At 36.1% G+C, this 16,654-nt stretch overlaps 1 protein-coding gene across 23 annotated transcripts in view; it reads right to left on the reverse strand.

Moving 5' to 3' along the window:
- The window catches only part of MEF2C (myocyte enhancer factor 2C), a 139,628-nt gene that overhangs the window by 21,235 nt on the left and 101,739 nt on the right, over positions 1 to 16,654 (reverse strand). For 10 of the 23 annotated variants that reach the window (XM_032676812.1, XM_032676820.1, XM_032676804.1 and 7 more), the window contains 4 exons: positions 15,641 to 15,700; positions 15,358 to 15,495; positions 8,840 to 9,026; positions 7,606 to 7,653 (listed from right to left, as the gene is read on the reverse strand). In XM_032676812.1, the coding sequence (XP_032532703.1) occupies positions 7,606 to 7,653; positions 8,840 to 9,026; positions 15,358 to 15,495; positions 15,641 to 15,700 (433 nt within the window). Of the gene's footprint in view, positions 1 to 7,605; positions 7,654 to 8,839; positions 9,027 to 15,357; positions 15,496 to 15,556; positions 15,701 to 16,654 lie in introns of all 23 variants that reach the window. The other 13 variants (XM_032676818.1, XM_032676824.1, XM_032676814.1 and 10 more) reach the window with 5 other exon arrangements.

Consider the following 16,654-nt stretch of genomic DNA (forward strand, 5'->3'; position numbering starts at 1 on the left):
CAGAGGCTGAAAGTAAAGAAGTGGCTCTTTGGGCACTTGACAATGCAAAACATATACAAAATACTTTTCTGAAAATCTAAGAACATGTCACAAATCTAGGAGCCTAGAAATTGGAGATGATTTTTCTGCTGAATGAAGAAATAAATGAGTTTATTTAGAAGGAGGATAAAAGAACATGAGAACATAAACCTGACTTGTGCATCATAGACCGCTATACCTGCATGCAAATACTTTACTGCTGAGTCAAGTGCAGGGGAAGCCAGCCTGATCACCAACACTGCAGTTAGGTTTTATTGCTATAAAAAAAGACATATTTAAATGTTTCTAAATTAGTTCTTGCACTAACTATTCTCCCACTTTAGAAGTTCGCACCTTAATAAAATAAATGCAAAGGTGGCACCTGACTGTCTCGAATTAGCCTGTAGCTACCCACACAAGGAACTGTGAGAAACACTTCGAAACATTTCTCATTGCAATTAGCTTTCCCAAGAGGTAGGAAGATATTTCAGCACATCCATGGACTCCCTCCTTGCAGCCTTTGGAATAGGGGTGTATGTCATAGGCAGTGAGGGTCTGTGGCAAATTATACAACGAGAGAGGGGGAATGCTCTTTCTCCTTCTTCAGTGATTATCATTCCTCTCTTTTTTTTTTTTTTTCCCCTCAACAAGGAAACAGGGCAATAGACGATTCAAGTCCAGGTCCTGTTTGCATTTTTTTAATCTTGCAGCACAGTTACTATTGCCATTGTGATGTCCAATCATAGCGTCGGACATCATAGCACTATTTACTTTCATAATTCTTTAATGACACCTAATTTCAGGAATCTCAGATCATACAGCTTTCATGTAGAAACATTATCTTTCCTTTACTTCTGACTGTATTGATTCATTTATCTCAACTTCCACAGCACTATTTTGTTCTAACACCATTATTTATCAATAGCTGTGCTCATCTCAGCATCCGTATATTTCACATTATCTTGTTTGGCTTGAAGCTTCACCTAATCAGCACAGTAACTAAGTTGTAATTACTGAGAAAAATCACTTAAGGCAATTACACAGTGGTCTTCAGTTTTGTGCTTTATAAATATTATGTGTCTGTAGTTTAGACATGGGCACTGCACAATAAGCACTGTAACTTGTGTTACAGTTTTGTAAGGTCCATACAAAATGTCAGGGATCAGAGTAATTCAGAAATGTCTTACCATGGTGAAACAGCTATCTTGCCCCTGTTACTGGTGTTGTATCTGCTACCATGAGGAGCTGGCATAATGCAGTGTCCCAGACCTCGTGTAATGGTCTCCTTGTTCAATGTTCACATCTGCAGATGTTAGTCCATGCTCTGCACTAGGAATACACTGCTCTTCCACACTAAGGTTTAGTCTAATAGGAGAGGCCAACACCAGATATTGAGGGTGGTTTTCCATAGTCAGCTGAAACTCAGCCTGCATCACAGCTTTTCCAACGATCTTGCAGTTACTGGCATAGACCTGATCTCTTAAAATGTGCACAATTCCTATCTGGCCCTCACTGGTTCGAGATAAACTCCTCTCCAAAATATGTTTGCAGGACTTAGCTACCCTCTTATAAGTATGCTAGCTGAAAAGATGCTTCATTCTAGTTCAGTTTACGCAAAAAATAAACAGCATTTTTTCTTTTTTTGCATATGGATTGATCCAGAGTTTCAATAATTAAAAACAAACCAGAATGTGACATGTCAGAGAAGAAACTATATTGCTGAAAAAGATATTTGCTGAAGCTCTATAGGAGAAAAATACAAGCCTGAGTAGAGAACTTCTCTCTTCTGACTGCCTGTCAGAGACTTTGACGAATCATATCACAGAATCACAGAATGGTTTGGGCTGGAAGGGACCTTAAAGATCATCTAGTTCCAAATGCCCTGCCATGGGCAGGGACACCTTTCACTAGAAGTTGCTCAAAGCCCCATCCAACCCGGCCTTGAACACTTCCAGTGGTAGAGCACCCACAGCTTTTCTGGGCAACCTGTTCCAGTGCATTGCCACCCTCACAGTTATCTAATCTAAATCTGCCCTCCTTCAGTTTAAAGCCATAACCCTTTTGTCAATCATCTGCTTTTAACAAATTATTCGCTGATGACAAATAATTTGCTTTTTCAGCTATTTGAAATCAATTACCATTTTGAGGAAACTGCTTTTTCAATGAAAAATATTTCAATAATTCCAATTATAAACAGAAGACCTTATTTGAAAATGTATTTTCTTGCTTCCTGAAAGAAATTTTAGAAATACTTGTTAATTTTTTTTTTTAGAACAGATATGCAGGTAAAAGTAAAGTATTTTGCACATACATAACACTACTTAATTTGGTTTGAAATTTAAGCAGTGCTTTCTGACTTTGAACAAGAGTATGGATTGCAACAGAAGACTGTGTGATGTCTTAGTGAGCAAGAATGCACAGACAGAAAAAACAGTGAAATTCCTGTCTCACTTAAGGAAAGCATAAAATTCCCCCAGACTTCACTAGGAAAAGGATTTTATCTAAAGAATCTAAATTAGTCTTGAGGAACATTTGAAACTTTTATCATAAAAGAAGTCAATCATGCCTGTCTTTAAAATCCCACTTAGAAAGAACCAGTTTGTATGACTCACTTAATTGTTCATTACATGTGAACTTAGGGCTTTCTCCCTTTCAATTTTTTCAAGTTGTCTTTTTATAAATACAAATATTGAGACATTGTTGATTAAAGCAATGAAGAGACAGGGAATAACTAAATAAATTACTAAGTCAACACTTTCACAACAGGTGGAAACCTAATTAAGGCCAATTTTTCACAGATTTTCACTGATGTCTTCTGAGAATGAGCTTGCGTGGATCTCTTCTTTGGTAAGAGGTCGCATGAGTAAGATGAAGATACATGTTTATCTTTGCATATGACACCCACTGCAAGATTTTTTTTTAATTTTTACATGGATAGCAGCAGCTATCCTTTCAGATATTTTGTGATTTTTACATGTATGAAAGAGCCTCAAGCCATATAAAACAGTTGCTCAGGGCAGAAATAGAAGTTAAATTTGGAAAGGCCTGTGTTGTCTCCCTACATAGGTATGAAATTCAGTTACTGTTGAATGGACTATTGTCTTTCTACTATGTATTAGACCTGTCAAACAAGTTTTAGTGCTCTTCCTGCTTTATCAAAATCTCCTACCTGTAGGTACTTCTCTTAAAACACTGAAGAAAAAGTATATATATATACTCCCTATATGGAGGAAAGCTTGGAAAAGGAACACTTAATGGCATAATACAAGTGGAAAAGAGAAGAAGAGAGCTGCTATGTTTTTCATTTAGTATTCCCCTCCATGGTTTTAAGTCAAACTGCCAATTTATGAATTCTTGTTATTTTGATTTGGCACTATTGCATCACAAACTCTGTTATGAATGAGTGTTCTTTGGGACTATAAGCTTCCTTGGACAAGAACTATTGTTTACTATGCTTCTGTACCACATTTTGCCCAATCTTTGGATCAGAAGTCTGTGGGCTATTGCACTCATCAAGTAATAATGGACAGGCAACAACCTATCATGCTCTCCCTGGCAAATACAATCCGAACAGGCTGCCCATAAACTGTGGTTTGAGAATCACTATTCCAAGCTCACTTGTTTATTTAACACATTATAGCCCAACCTTCTTTTGACTATGCCAAGCATGATTTCAGGGCACAGTGGAGAATATGTACATAGCCTTTTAATTTTTTTTAAAATTTTTTAATATTAATTTTCTCATTTATATTTATAGTTCAAAAGACATTAATTCAGCTAGATGCCTTTGAAAGTCTTGCTTAGTTTTTTGGTACTGCTGTTTGGCTTATTTAGGCAGATTGCTTCTTTTTAGTAAACCACTCTTTTTTGAGAAGACACCATCCAGACTGCCTCTGCCCTGAAGGCTTATAAGTTAAAAACTGCTATTACTACATATATTCCCATGTGTCTTGAAATACTAGTAGAATGTATAATACCTTCACCCACAGTCAATACATGACCAAGAAAAGAACAAAGAGAAGGAAAGCACTACAAAATTATGATACTGGCTGGCATTTCAGGACCTCAGCCCTCAGAAGATAAGAAGGCAATTGTTAGCTTGTGGTTAATTTCTAGAAGGAAATTACTAGCCACTGATTTATAGGTAAATACAGGATGCAGTTCTTAAAGAGACATCGGATGAATTTTTCAAAATGCATTGATGATCTTTCTAATGTTTTTTAAGAACAGGATTAAAGGTAGTTTGAGGATGCGAGATCAAAAGACAGCAAGCACTTAGTTCCTCTGGCAGCATTTATAGAGTCCTAAGTACTTTTGACTAACTTGCTTCTTTAGTTTAATATTAATGTCAAGATGGAGGCAGGAGAGAAATCAAATAGGGAAACAAAAAATTACATAAATAAACAGTTATAGCAAGTATATCTTTTATTTTATACCCATCCTGTATTTAAAACTTGAGATGGAATTTTTCTTTTGATTTTATTATTTATAGTCAGTTAGTCAGTCAGTCAGTAGTTTTAAGCATATAGTAATCCTGCCTATTTAAAAAGAAAACTTAATTATAAAATGTCTTAATCTGAAAAGATATAAATATGAAAACCAGAATTCAATTTAAAAACAGAATTTAATCTGAAAATCAAAAGTTAGAAGTACAGATGCAAAGAAAGACATCCCCCAATACTGTTCTATTTTAAAACTTTTGAAATATTTTATAAGTTTTAATCTTTTATCAAACTTTCAACATAAATAATGAGTCACTGAATAAAAATTGAGTTCAGATAATTTACAGTACTAAAACTTCATCAACATTATTTATTTATGGTAAAGGTACTGTTAAGTGGTTTTGTTAAAGAATACACTCTCTAGAAATTAAAAGAACTTCACATAGTCTATGATGCCAACAAGTAAATAAATCAGTCTTCATACTAGTTATGGGGTAAGATAGAATGGGTTTAGAGTATGCCAGTTTGCATCCAAAAAGTTCTTGTTCTCTCTTTCAATCAAAAGCCACTGAGAGAATAGTGCCAAAGACATTGTTGTGTTTATAATTTAGCAATGCTACTAAATGTGAAGTTCACTCTGATTTTATTGGAAGTTGCTACTATCACATGACAGAAACTATTTAATCAGTGTTAAGAACAAATTTACTTTAACAAACCTGAGATAACCTTGGTTCAACTTAAAAATACTACTGATGGCTTAAATAATCTCTTCCCACTTCTGACATTGTAATCATAATGCAATTTGTTATATTGTAATTTATTGAAGGAGTGAAGAAACCGAGGCCAGGTATTAGTAATAAAAAGTAGTTTCATTTTATAACAGCAGAAATGAAACTGTTTAGACTCTTCTTGAAGTATATTATTTTGAATATATGCTATTTTTAAGCATTGCGGAAAAATGCAAATTCATAATGTTCTAATTTGTCCAGAAATATGAACCCAAACAGATTAAGGCACATGATCATGTTAGCAACTTCTAAGATGCCAATTAGAAGAAAATACAGAGGTCTCTGTTCTTGTGAAAAATGATGAACAAAGAGAACTTTTGATGTTTATTCTTCCGCACCCTAAAGAAAGAGGACTGTCCAAAACAGTGCCGTTGCGGAACAATGCAACTAAGACCTTTCCATTTTTCTTCAGCCCTGTATCAAATTCTTCCTACTGTTCTGCATTGAAGAGATTTAGAAAATACTTCTTTAATGGTGTTTAAGGCACTTACTGCCAGATAAAGAACAAAGACTATTCATGCAATTAAATATTTATGATGCATTCCTAGCAATGTCCCTCGTATATATGCCTCTGAAATCAATTGCCTACTCCAAAGTTACATTGCTTGAGAGCTTAATGCATAACACAGTGTGCCAGAACTGCAAATTTTTAATTTGTGAGTAAATAATCAAGCTATCTGGCTCCCTATGCTTATATATGTTTTTAATATATTTCCAAGGAAAAAAGAATATATTTAGAAAGAATATAAATTTTATAGCAGTATACTGATGTACAGATTTTATTAAGCACAAAGATTATTAAGACAAATGCACATGTAGGTGACACTTAATTTTTGTATGCTCCTCTTTTAAAAAAAACCATTGCCTTTACTAATTGCTTTCCAGCGTCTATTTAAAGGAACGGGAGATCAGTAACCAGGCAATGATATTTCTAAATGAGCCAGAAGAGGGAGCCCCTTAATAGGGCGATCAATTGTTATCCCAGTTCCTCTGCCGCTGTTCCTAAGTTTCTACTCGAGTTTAAAAAGAAAGATGAAATGCGACCACAACCAGATTGAATCTGCCTTTGGCTGTGTTTCGCAGGCTAACAGGAGATAATGAACAAATATATAGTTTTCTATCCTGCTTTCTCTCTAATAGCAAAGTTCCTGTGGTCTGCCTTCCCTACTCCGAAGTTAATACAAAATGACCCCTCAAAGCTTTAGTATGTGTTTAAAGTGCCTTTCTGATACAGTGTTGTGCAGTTTTACTATGGATGCATCATACAAACACCTGTGATTCATCCATGTGTGAATATAAAAGGGGGGGTGGGGCTTGAGGAGAGCCAAAGGAGAGAAAAAAAAATCACTTGATCCAAAATTTCTTTATAAATAATTTTAAGAGACAATGTTGGAATTGCCACATATATCAGCCTTGGTTTATAGTGCACAAAATGAATCTTCCAACTGTTTTTCCATACAGTTCTCTTTGAGAGCAGTTAACGCAGTAAAATTGAATGTTTTACCACTCAGGTTGTTTTCTTTGAACATATGTTTCTACTTCTAAAACTGCAAAAGTAATCTTGCCATTGTCTTTTGTAATCCGTATTTGTCATAATGCAACATTGCTGACGTTGCTAACAAACCACTGAGTTTACTGAGCAAAGGGGACTACTCGGACAACATCGATTTGATAACACAGAACTTAGCAAGTACAGTTCTCATTAGTTCTATGGGAGTAGAACTAAATGGGCTAATCTTTTTCTCTGCCTGGGTATTTTGAAAATCCTTTCCCTGTTGTGTATCAAAGCACTTAACCAAATACATAAAACTAAAGTTAATTACTGATTATTTAAGTAAATGCTAACAGATTTTGCTGACTAGCAGTGGTCTTAGAGCAGGGGCTTGAAATCACATTTGCACTCAGTACACTGAAGTCTAATGAGAGACTCAATATTGAAGTCTTTACTCAAGCTTAAATTAATAAAATGAAACCCCAATTCCACTAAAGTCAAAGGGAAAAACTCCCTGTGACTCAAAAAGGGTCATGGTTTCTGACACTGACTCCACTGGGAGTTTTACTTGAACAGGGGTATGCAATGTACCCAAAAGTTTGTATGCAAAGGCTGATGTGAAGGAAACCAGACATTTGTGTCTTTGGAATTTGTTGAGGTGCAAGATATTTGACACTGCTGGAAAACAAGCCTCTTTCTACTGGTAAGAGAACCACAAGTATCAACTCCCCCCCAACCAGTTGGGAGAATTAAATTGATGCCAATCAATTTCTAATACATCTGCTCCAATATGGAGCTATTTTAGGACTCAGTCTTTGAAGTAAGTCCTTTATTCACTTAAAGAAATACATTTTTTTCTCTTTACCTGCACTGGTGCCTGCACCGGTTGTGAGGTCCCCACCCATCAGGCTACCTAGGGGGTTGAAATGAAATACAATAAATGAGCACAATAAATTATAACACACAAGCATTCAAAACATTTTCTCTACCTTCAGTCTGCTCCAGTATCCACCACTTCTTTCCTCTGACTTCAACTGGCATTGAATCAGATACATAGTCATAAAATCATAATGTTTAATGTTACCTGTCTGAGACACTTGCCTTTCAAGGATAAACAAAAATATGTAGTACATAACATTTCATTATTTATTTTTTTTTAAATTTTCATACTTCCACAGCATATGAAAAATTATGTGTGAAAGTTATGTATAGCAGTCCTTCACTTGAAATCTATCTTCAGTTGAATGTTAGTCAGGAAAGTAAAGGCTTTCACATAGGATTGGGAGGAAGAGGCTAAAAGTTGCTAGACAAGAAGGTAACTCAGAAGACATATATATTTACATAGTTTTTAATTTCCTTGGCCTTTTACAGACATTCACACTAAGTATTTTTAAAAGTTCTCTTTGCACTTGGAGACCTCAAACAGTTCTTTGAATGTGGTATTCTTAAGGATCTTGATATTGCTGCAGCCAGACAGATTGAAACAACCTAATCCCCATTTATCCTATTCAGAGGTGAGTCCTCATCATCACCAGAACAAAGCATAATCCCGTGCTACACAAGGCACTCAAGTACAGAGCTCAACTAACATTAACCCATCAAGTAACTTGTGAATGAATAAATAAAAATAAATTCTGCTTTTAGCCTGGAGACTGATTATTTAAATAAAGAATGTCCTAATTTACTTGCTTCAACTTGTTTGCATTGGCTACATTTTCTTCCCTGCCCTCTTAAGCTTTATGGTATAGTGAGTTCTTGTACAAATAAAGTAGATAAACTGCCTTTTTATGAAACAGCAAGTTGTTTGCCCTTTTATCCTTTATTGACTTTCTTTAATTTCAGTAAATATTCAGCTTTTTCTAGAACCTTTTTTAATTTTTTTTTAATTTTTTTTAAAATTTATTTTAAATTTTCTAAATTGGGAATAGAAACCCCTTTGGCTCTTCTTTTGATTTTTTTCAACACAGTAATTTTGGACAAACTGTTATGACTGGTAAAAACAGAGTTTCTTGTTTCTCAGAGTACAGTTTAAAGTGATCGAAGGCATGCAAGGAGGTGATAATAGAGGACTTGAAGGGATGGGATGGAACAGATCCTACCTGTGTTACCTGCACTCGGAGGCCGATGTGTCACACCAGGAGACATGCTATTTCTTTGCAAAGAAGGATGAGCCAGCGGCAAAAGGTTGGGGTTTCCCAGTGAGCTGACTGGGTTACTGTACACCAAACTGTTGTGGTTGGACACTGGGATAGAAACTGGCATCTCAAAGTTTGGTGGTGGAACAGCCTGTACAAGCAAAAAAAAGGAAAACAGAGACGAGAATAGTACAGAAGCACAACAGCCTTCAAGTACAGTTACTCTATATTTAGTTCAAATATTCTGTAGTTGGTGGTTAAAATATTCTGTAGATGGTGGTTAAAATATTTATGCTTGCCTCCTTCCACAAGACTCAAGAGAAGAGTTTCAAAAGAGCTTTTAAATATGATTTAAATATGATTTTTTTTTTTAGTTTTTTCTCTTTTTCTTGTTTATGCAGCTTAATTTTCTTTTTCTTTCATTCTGTGACATCATAATTGTTCACTTATGATACCTTAATCTAGTGTCATAGATGACTGCAAGATCAAAGGTATATGATGATGATGACTTCATTGCATGGAGAAAAATTAGAAGGGGTGGAATCCAAAAGGGAAGGCTTTAATTTCAGCTTATGTTGCTTTAACAACCAGAATGATCCTGAATCATGTTAAATACACCAACACAGCAAATTACTTTTTTTTTAAAGTTTCTATCTTATCTTGGAAGGGCTTAAAAGAAACAAAGTTCTACTCAAGGACAGCCAACAAATACAAGAACTTTAGATACACACCAGTGTTTGTGTTCTTTTTTTTTTTATTATTATTATTTTATTTTATTTTGGGGTTTTTTTTGGGTGGGATGGTAGTGTTTAGTGACACCTTTTCAATACACTGTTTTCATACTTAAAGGCAGGAGTGTCTCCTTATGCACTTCCCTTTGAAAGAATCCCTTTCAAAAATGAACCAAATAATGTATCACTCTGACAGAGGGTGTGAGGAGATGTAGAATCTAATTCTCATTAGGCTCTGAGAAAGCCCAATTCAGGTTTCCTTGGTTGGTTGTCAGTTTGTTGGCTGGGGTTTTCTCAGGTAGTGCTTGCTTGAATTTCTATAAAAATTATAATCATATTAGAAATCTGTATTTAATTTACTTGTTTTTAAAATAATTAATTTCTTGTATTTTTGAACAGAAAATCTTTTTCAGAATTACCTGACAGCATTTTAAATATTCAATACCTGAATGCAAACTACTTAGTTTTTACCATTTTTAAATTTTATCAATTTGCCATTTATAAATCTTATAAGCTTGAAGAGCTTAAACACATCCAAAAATTCTTTGAAGGAGGCTTGTAACGTATTCTGAGGGAGAAAATCAGAGGTTTTAATTTTGTTATTGGTAGCTGATAGGACTTGTAAGTCTTCAAGGACCTAGAGGGAGTATGTGGAGAGCTGGGCACACCATTTGCTTGCCAGGCAACAGAGGCACCCTGACCTTGTACCACCCACATGTCTCTTCTCTGGCTGGAACTATTGGCTGTGCCCTGTGTATTACAGCACTAGCCATCAAATTACAGTTATCTATTAAGGTTGGCGGTGGTTTGTTTTTTTTTTTAACCTCTCCCATTTCTATAAGCAGAAAAAATTTTACTCTAAATATAGAGGATTAACCACTGAAACACAGAGCAAGATTTTAGTTCAGGGTATGATGTGAAGGATACATTACACAAATGCCTTGGGAATTATTTAAAGGTGTTAATTTAGCTCTGATACCCTCTGTGTAGCCTATGGCCTGGTTTTTGTGAGAGCTGGCCATAGCAACAGTGGTTGAGTAGATGGATCTGCTGTTCCCCAGCCTGGGGGCTTCACGCAGGAACTTGCTTCCCTCTGCTGAGAAGCTGAAATGCACTCCAAGGGCTGTATTTTCCACAGACCTGATTGGTTGAACTAGAGATGGGACAGGAAAGTAAGGTGTTTCGGGAATCCCCATGTTCTACATCTAATCTACAGATGCAAGAACCTACACGTAATTTACATCCTCATGACTGAGGTCAAGACTCCTTGGAAATAGGTTCATATAGCATAATCTGAAGCACTTTATCAGATGAAGGTATGTTTTGAAGCAAGACATTCTTTTCACTGGCCACAGAAGGACACAAGAGGTTCCTAAATCCTATGTAAGTCAGAAGCATGAGACTGCTCCTGGCATTCAACGTTAGCTACTGCTACTGCTTACTGCCTTTTCAAAAGGTTTTAGCCAGTGAATTCACACGAGGATGTGAATAGCTCCTCAAGTCTTAGCTCCCCCTCCAGCCTGACGCGAGATATAAATAAGCCAACATGGAATTTCTGATTCTTGCAGCATTCAGGGTTGTGATGGAGTTCTCTCTGCCTGGTGGCTTTGAGCCCATGATCCCGCCTGCTTGAGTGTCAGTCCACATCAGATTGTCACCCACTGGAGAGCACTTTGCAGAACATCTTCTTCACCTATGACACAAGATCTGTGAAATCTGTCCTCTGAGCCTGGGGAGAGACTATTATTGTCTCTAATATCTTTTCCTTATCCAAACTTCTGTTGAGTTATCTAAGCTAAAACACTGGTACAAATGCAAAACTGAAGGTCTTGCTAGACCTCAACAAGCTTATCTGCTTTCACATTATGCTCTTCCTTCCATGTACAGACCAAATCCATGAAGAGCTAGATTCTTCTTTTTCTACATTGGTGCAGGACAAAAGAGCTCCAGCCTTGGGTGCTCTTGGGGCTGCAAATCTCTCTAGTTATGTGAACAGTTGCTTAGCTTTTATTTTGTCATTTAAAAAATATTTTTTTAAACAAGTTGAATTAGTTTCTTAATTTCTGTAGTAATGATTTCATTTTTACCTACTGTCTGGGTCTACTTACATCTATTTACAGAGCACTTCATAGGCAATTTTACCAGGGAAAAGTAATTTTGCTCATTGATTTGCAGCACAATACACACTATATCTGGAATATAGTAGTTTTTATTTCTTCTCCTCCATAGTCAAAAGTTAGAGAGAGAAGTTTGACTGGATAAACACCAGTACAAAACAGTAAGTCTCTAGCTACAGCTTGTTCTGTTTGTCCAAATTTATTACAGTTTTATAAATCCTTCACCAAGAACTGCAACCTCCTGCAAATTCCCTAGTCATTCCTTGTAGTAAGTCACGAGGCATATCGATTCCAACTGGGCCTGATGGACATTAAAGCTTCTGATGCACTTGTGTAATATCTATATTAGTAGGAACTAGAGAGGAACTGAGGCCATCTGAGGTCACAGAGCACTCCATGTCCATACCATTAAGCTTTCTCAACCTCAAAAAAGTCATGACTACATATAAACTGACAATTGGGAATTGTTCCTGGCCTGGGCCAACAACCAAACAGAGCTAAGAAATTGTCTGAGAGAATGTTATTTGGCCGGTGCTAAAACATTCAGCATAGAGATAAGTACCTCCCATTGCCTCACTATGTTCTTTGCCATTTGCTAATTTTCTGACATAGACAAAGTCTTACTGTAACGTGTGTGCAGTTTGCCACATTTTGTCTTTTTTTTTTTTTTTTTTTTTTTCCCCTCCCTCTGTCTTTTCTCCCTTGGACACAACTGCCAAAGAGGGCAGATGGCTCACTGGAGATGATACCACATTGTGTTAAGATGTGCATTCCAAATCTGTGGTGCAAAGGAAAATGCTGGACACTCAAACCCCTTGGAAATTAATGGACTAAACTGTGTTAAATATTAGTTTTATCCCTCCCATGTTCAACCAGGCCTTCATTTACTTAGAGACAGAGATACTTATAGCTCCCTTCTAGTGGATTATTTCTGTCTCCTCTGCTTTCATCGCTCTTATGAAAACTACAAATAAATGTCTAATTATTATCAGATGGTTTAGAACAATACAAATACTTATCCCCGGAAAATTATCTGAGGAAACATTATTGGCCTTAGCTCTTAGGAGCAAAAGCCAATGTTATTTTCATTTGGCAGCAGCTTTACTATGTTACAAGACCAGGCACAGGCAATGTATTGTTTTATATATTTTGTAAGTAGTGATTTAGAGACTTGGCTTGCTGACTTTTTGTTTAATTTTGCTTTTTTTCCCTCAACTTTCTTGGCTACCTTTGAGGATCAAAAGTGAATGAATATAACTTCCCTGACTAGGTTATACTGATCTGCACAGTTAAGAGTATTATTGTATACCATGTAATATATGATATTTATATATAAAACCAGTGACTTACAAATTTCCATTACGTACTAGTTGTGAGCACCATCTTGCCCATTACATCTTGGCTTATGCCACAAGAAGGAGTCCCTATTGCATTAGGGGAGAGTATCTACTGATTCTTCCTTTTGAGGTAAGCAGATTGATGGAAGACACAGATCTTGATTTCTACATGGGAAGTATTCAGAGGAGGGATATTCTGTCTTACATGAAAAAAAATGCTAACTGTGCAGTTCTGTATCTCTGAAACATCTCTGAAGTAATTTCACAAAACAATTAATACACCATACCTCGTAGCATCCCTGAAAGTAGGAAGCTACATTATCCCCTAAATCACCATGGTAATTGCTGAAGTAGGACTATATTTGACATCAAAAGGTTTAATTTAATTAAAGCAACCATAGGGAAATTCCATTAATTTTGGGAGGACAAAACTGAGGTACTCCATTCAGATTAACTGTGTTGTTCCTAATTCCTATAAGTTTCCTGGTTTTATAGAAAAGACAATTTTCCCAAATGCTTATGGAGGTAAAGAAAGTGATAGATCTCACTACCACAGGGTCTTTTCCAAGTTTTGGTTCTTTTCATGTCTTAAGATTTCAGATAATTATAATACATGCTGCTTTTCTAGAATAAAAACAGGGGTAGCATGGGATAAACAGAGGTCCTGAAGGATCATCTCAAACACTTTTCTAAGGCAGAAAAGTAGTTTGGTGAACATTCTGTCAGTTTGATTTGAAAAAGGCAAAAGTCATCCTTGAAAGAGGAAAGGAATGGAAGAATGGCAATTGGTGAGATTTTGATGTGAAAAAGGGTTAAGCATTACAGCTTATAACAGTCTTCCTAAATGCTGTAGTCATTGTTTGTTCCAACTGAGTTCCATCCTGAGAAACCAAATTCATGGCGACAGCTTTAGAGCTTTTTGTTCTGAGAAAACCAGCTTTGCAAAAGAAGCAAATAAAAATAGAGGTAAAAAAAGATGGAATATATATGTCTTTCTCCCTGATATTTTATATACACATTGGACATCCTTAACCAGCCATTCTAAATATTAATTTGGTGCCATTCTAGTCTCTGGGAAAGTATTACTTTATATTTTTACTTTTTTTTCCAAAATATATTGGGCATGATGTGAGAACTTCAAATTTTAATACCTTGAGCGAAAATCTGTCTGGTGAGAATTAATGGAAAGAACACGTACACTGTATGAGACAGAATCTGAGCATCCTTAAGAGGTATCCTCATCCTAGGTGTCAGATTTTGTGTGTGCAATTGACTAGCACTACAGAAGACATTTTGCTCATTCTGGGTATACAGATAACCTTTTTGGTAGCAAACCATGCAGCCTTTACGTGGGAACAATGAACGAACACATACAAATCATCTCTTCTCTTTCAGAAACAAGCAGCTACCTATGCAAATTCAAATGATTTTTTGGACCCGGGCAAATCTTTGGTTTTTGACTTTGTCTTCCACACACATTTGGAACATAGACCAAATATAACCTCCAAACATCCATATTTTTTTTTCTTGGCTTTATAAATGTAGTATCAAACAAAGTATTCATCCTTTGTATACCTTGTGCAAACGAAATAGCACATGCAGAGTTATTTCTCTTAGATATCTGGAAAGGCATATTGTTAGAAATTTTGACTTGGTTAAAACAAAATTTAGCTCATGTTAAAGCATTAAAGAAATGCTGATGAGGTCAAAGCAAATTCTCTGATAAAGCTGTAAAATCACCCCAACACACAAACATGTCTGAATCCTGCCATTAGGCTCTCATGCAGTCTGTTTCTCTGCAGCGAGCAAGTAGCTGTAACCCTTCAGTGCTGCAACTGAGTTTAGCAGAGACACTTGAGAACTGAAGTGACATGCACAAAACGCACTGATTACTATATATAAAGGAATTTCAGTTCTACATAACTTTTTCTATATCACCTCAGAAAGTGTTCTGTGGGTTTGTTAGCCTGTGCACAAAGAAAGATTTCCATTGTTATTTTTTAGGCATAATTTGGGCAAGTGGTGTGGTAAAACAGTTCTGTAAATCAAGTGAATATAATGTATATATGTATATTTCACTTCCTTCTGTAGGTTTCATCCATAGTAGGCTTTGTCTGTGTGTCAGAGGTAGAGACTTGGAAGAAAAATATGTTGTGTGAAATTTTCTGACCACAGTGTTTAGTTATATATTTGGCTATTAAAGCCAAATGTTTTCCTTAAGAAGCCAGAACTGAAAGGGTTATGGTTTGTTACTGCAGCAGTTATCAGCAGACAGCCATCTAACCTTTGGTACTTACAGGTATTTTATGGCTCTTGATCATATTATCAAATTCTTCATTAATTTTTTTGTATTTTTCTTCAGTGCGTGGGGTGAGAGCGTAAGAGGAGTCAGGATCAGGGCTTTCACAACCTTTGTTTTCTTTCTTGTTCAATGCCTGCCAGGTTCAGAGAAATATCAGAAAGTAAAAAAAATGAAAGGAAGCTCAGAGTACTTACACATAATCTTTGCCTGCTGATCATTAGATCAATATCTTCATTAATTTTTCTGTACTTGTCCTCAGACTCAGGACTGTGACCTACTGAATCGTCTGCATCGGGGTCTGGACTGTCACAGCCATTAAGTCCTTTCTTTCTCAACGTCTGAAATACATAATTTGGAAAGTTCAATCCTTGACACAGGCTGCAAGAAAGAGTCAGCAGTGTTAAAAAAATCCAAACTGCTCATCAGAGGAAGGTTTTAGATTATGCTTTAAGGAAAGAAAGTGACTAGTAATCCACCACACTGGTGCTGTAGGTCTCCAATTATGAGTGGCAAGTGAGGATCATGCAGACCTCTTTCTTCTGAAGCTGGAAGGGATTAAGTTACACACACAGAATGCAATTTATTTTAACAGAAAACAAACTTAACATATTTATTAATTTGAAGCTAATGAACATTAAAAGCAAAGGATGCCTACTGCTTACAGTGGAATACACTGGTGTCTTTAAAGAAAGATACAGGAGGAAGAAATGGAGAAAGAAACAACAAAAAACCAACAGGAAACAAATTTAGGAATTTCATTACAGAAGAAGAAGTATTGAATTAAATTGAATTAAAGAGATGACATTAACAATGCCATTCCTCAGTGTACACTTTTGACAGAACAGGAGAGAGAAACGGAGTTGATAATATGGCTGTGAAATACCAATTAAGAGCATCTAGACACAGTATTTACTTTTCATTGACTAATTTACAGTGCTACAAATGCACAGAGCTGAAGCTTAATGTACAGGAAAAAGCACTGTTAAAACAGATGTTCAGTGAAAAGTCAAACCAGAAGAATTTCATGTTTAGCAGCTCAAATCAACCCTCACAACCATGATTATCATCACCAAGACAAATAATAGAGATGAAAAAGCTTAAACCCAGAATGAAATCAGTAGTTTAGAGTTCAGAATGGTTGCCTGGCTTCAAATAGGTTTTAACTGATCTACCTTGACAGAGCACCGATGAACAATCACAGGCTATATTAAGGTAAAAGAATATGAGAAGAAAGTGTGGACTTCCCATATACAAGCAGTAGTACATAAAGCCAGTATTCTCAAGATTTCTCA

This window comes from Chiroxiphia lanceolata, chromosome Z (assembly GCF_009829145.1).
Source record: "Chiroxiphia lanceolata isolate bChiLan1 chromosome Z, bChiLan1.pri, whole genome shotgun sequence".
In the NCBI taxonomy this organism is placed as follows: Eukaryota; Metazoa; Chordata; class Aves; order Passeriformes; family Pipridae; genus Chiroxiphia; species Chiroxiphia lanceolata.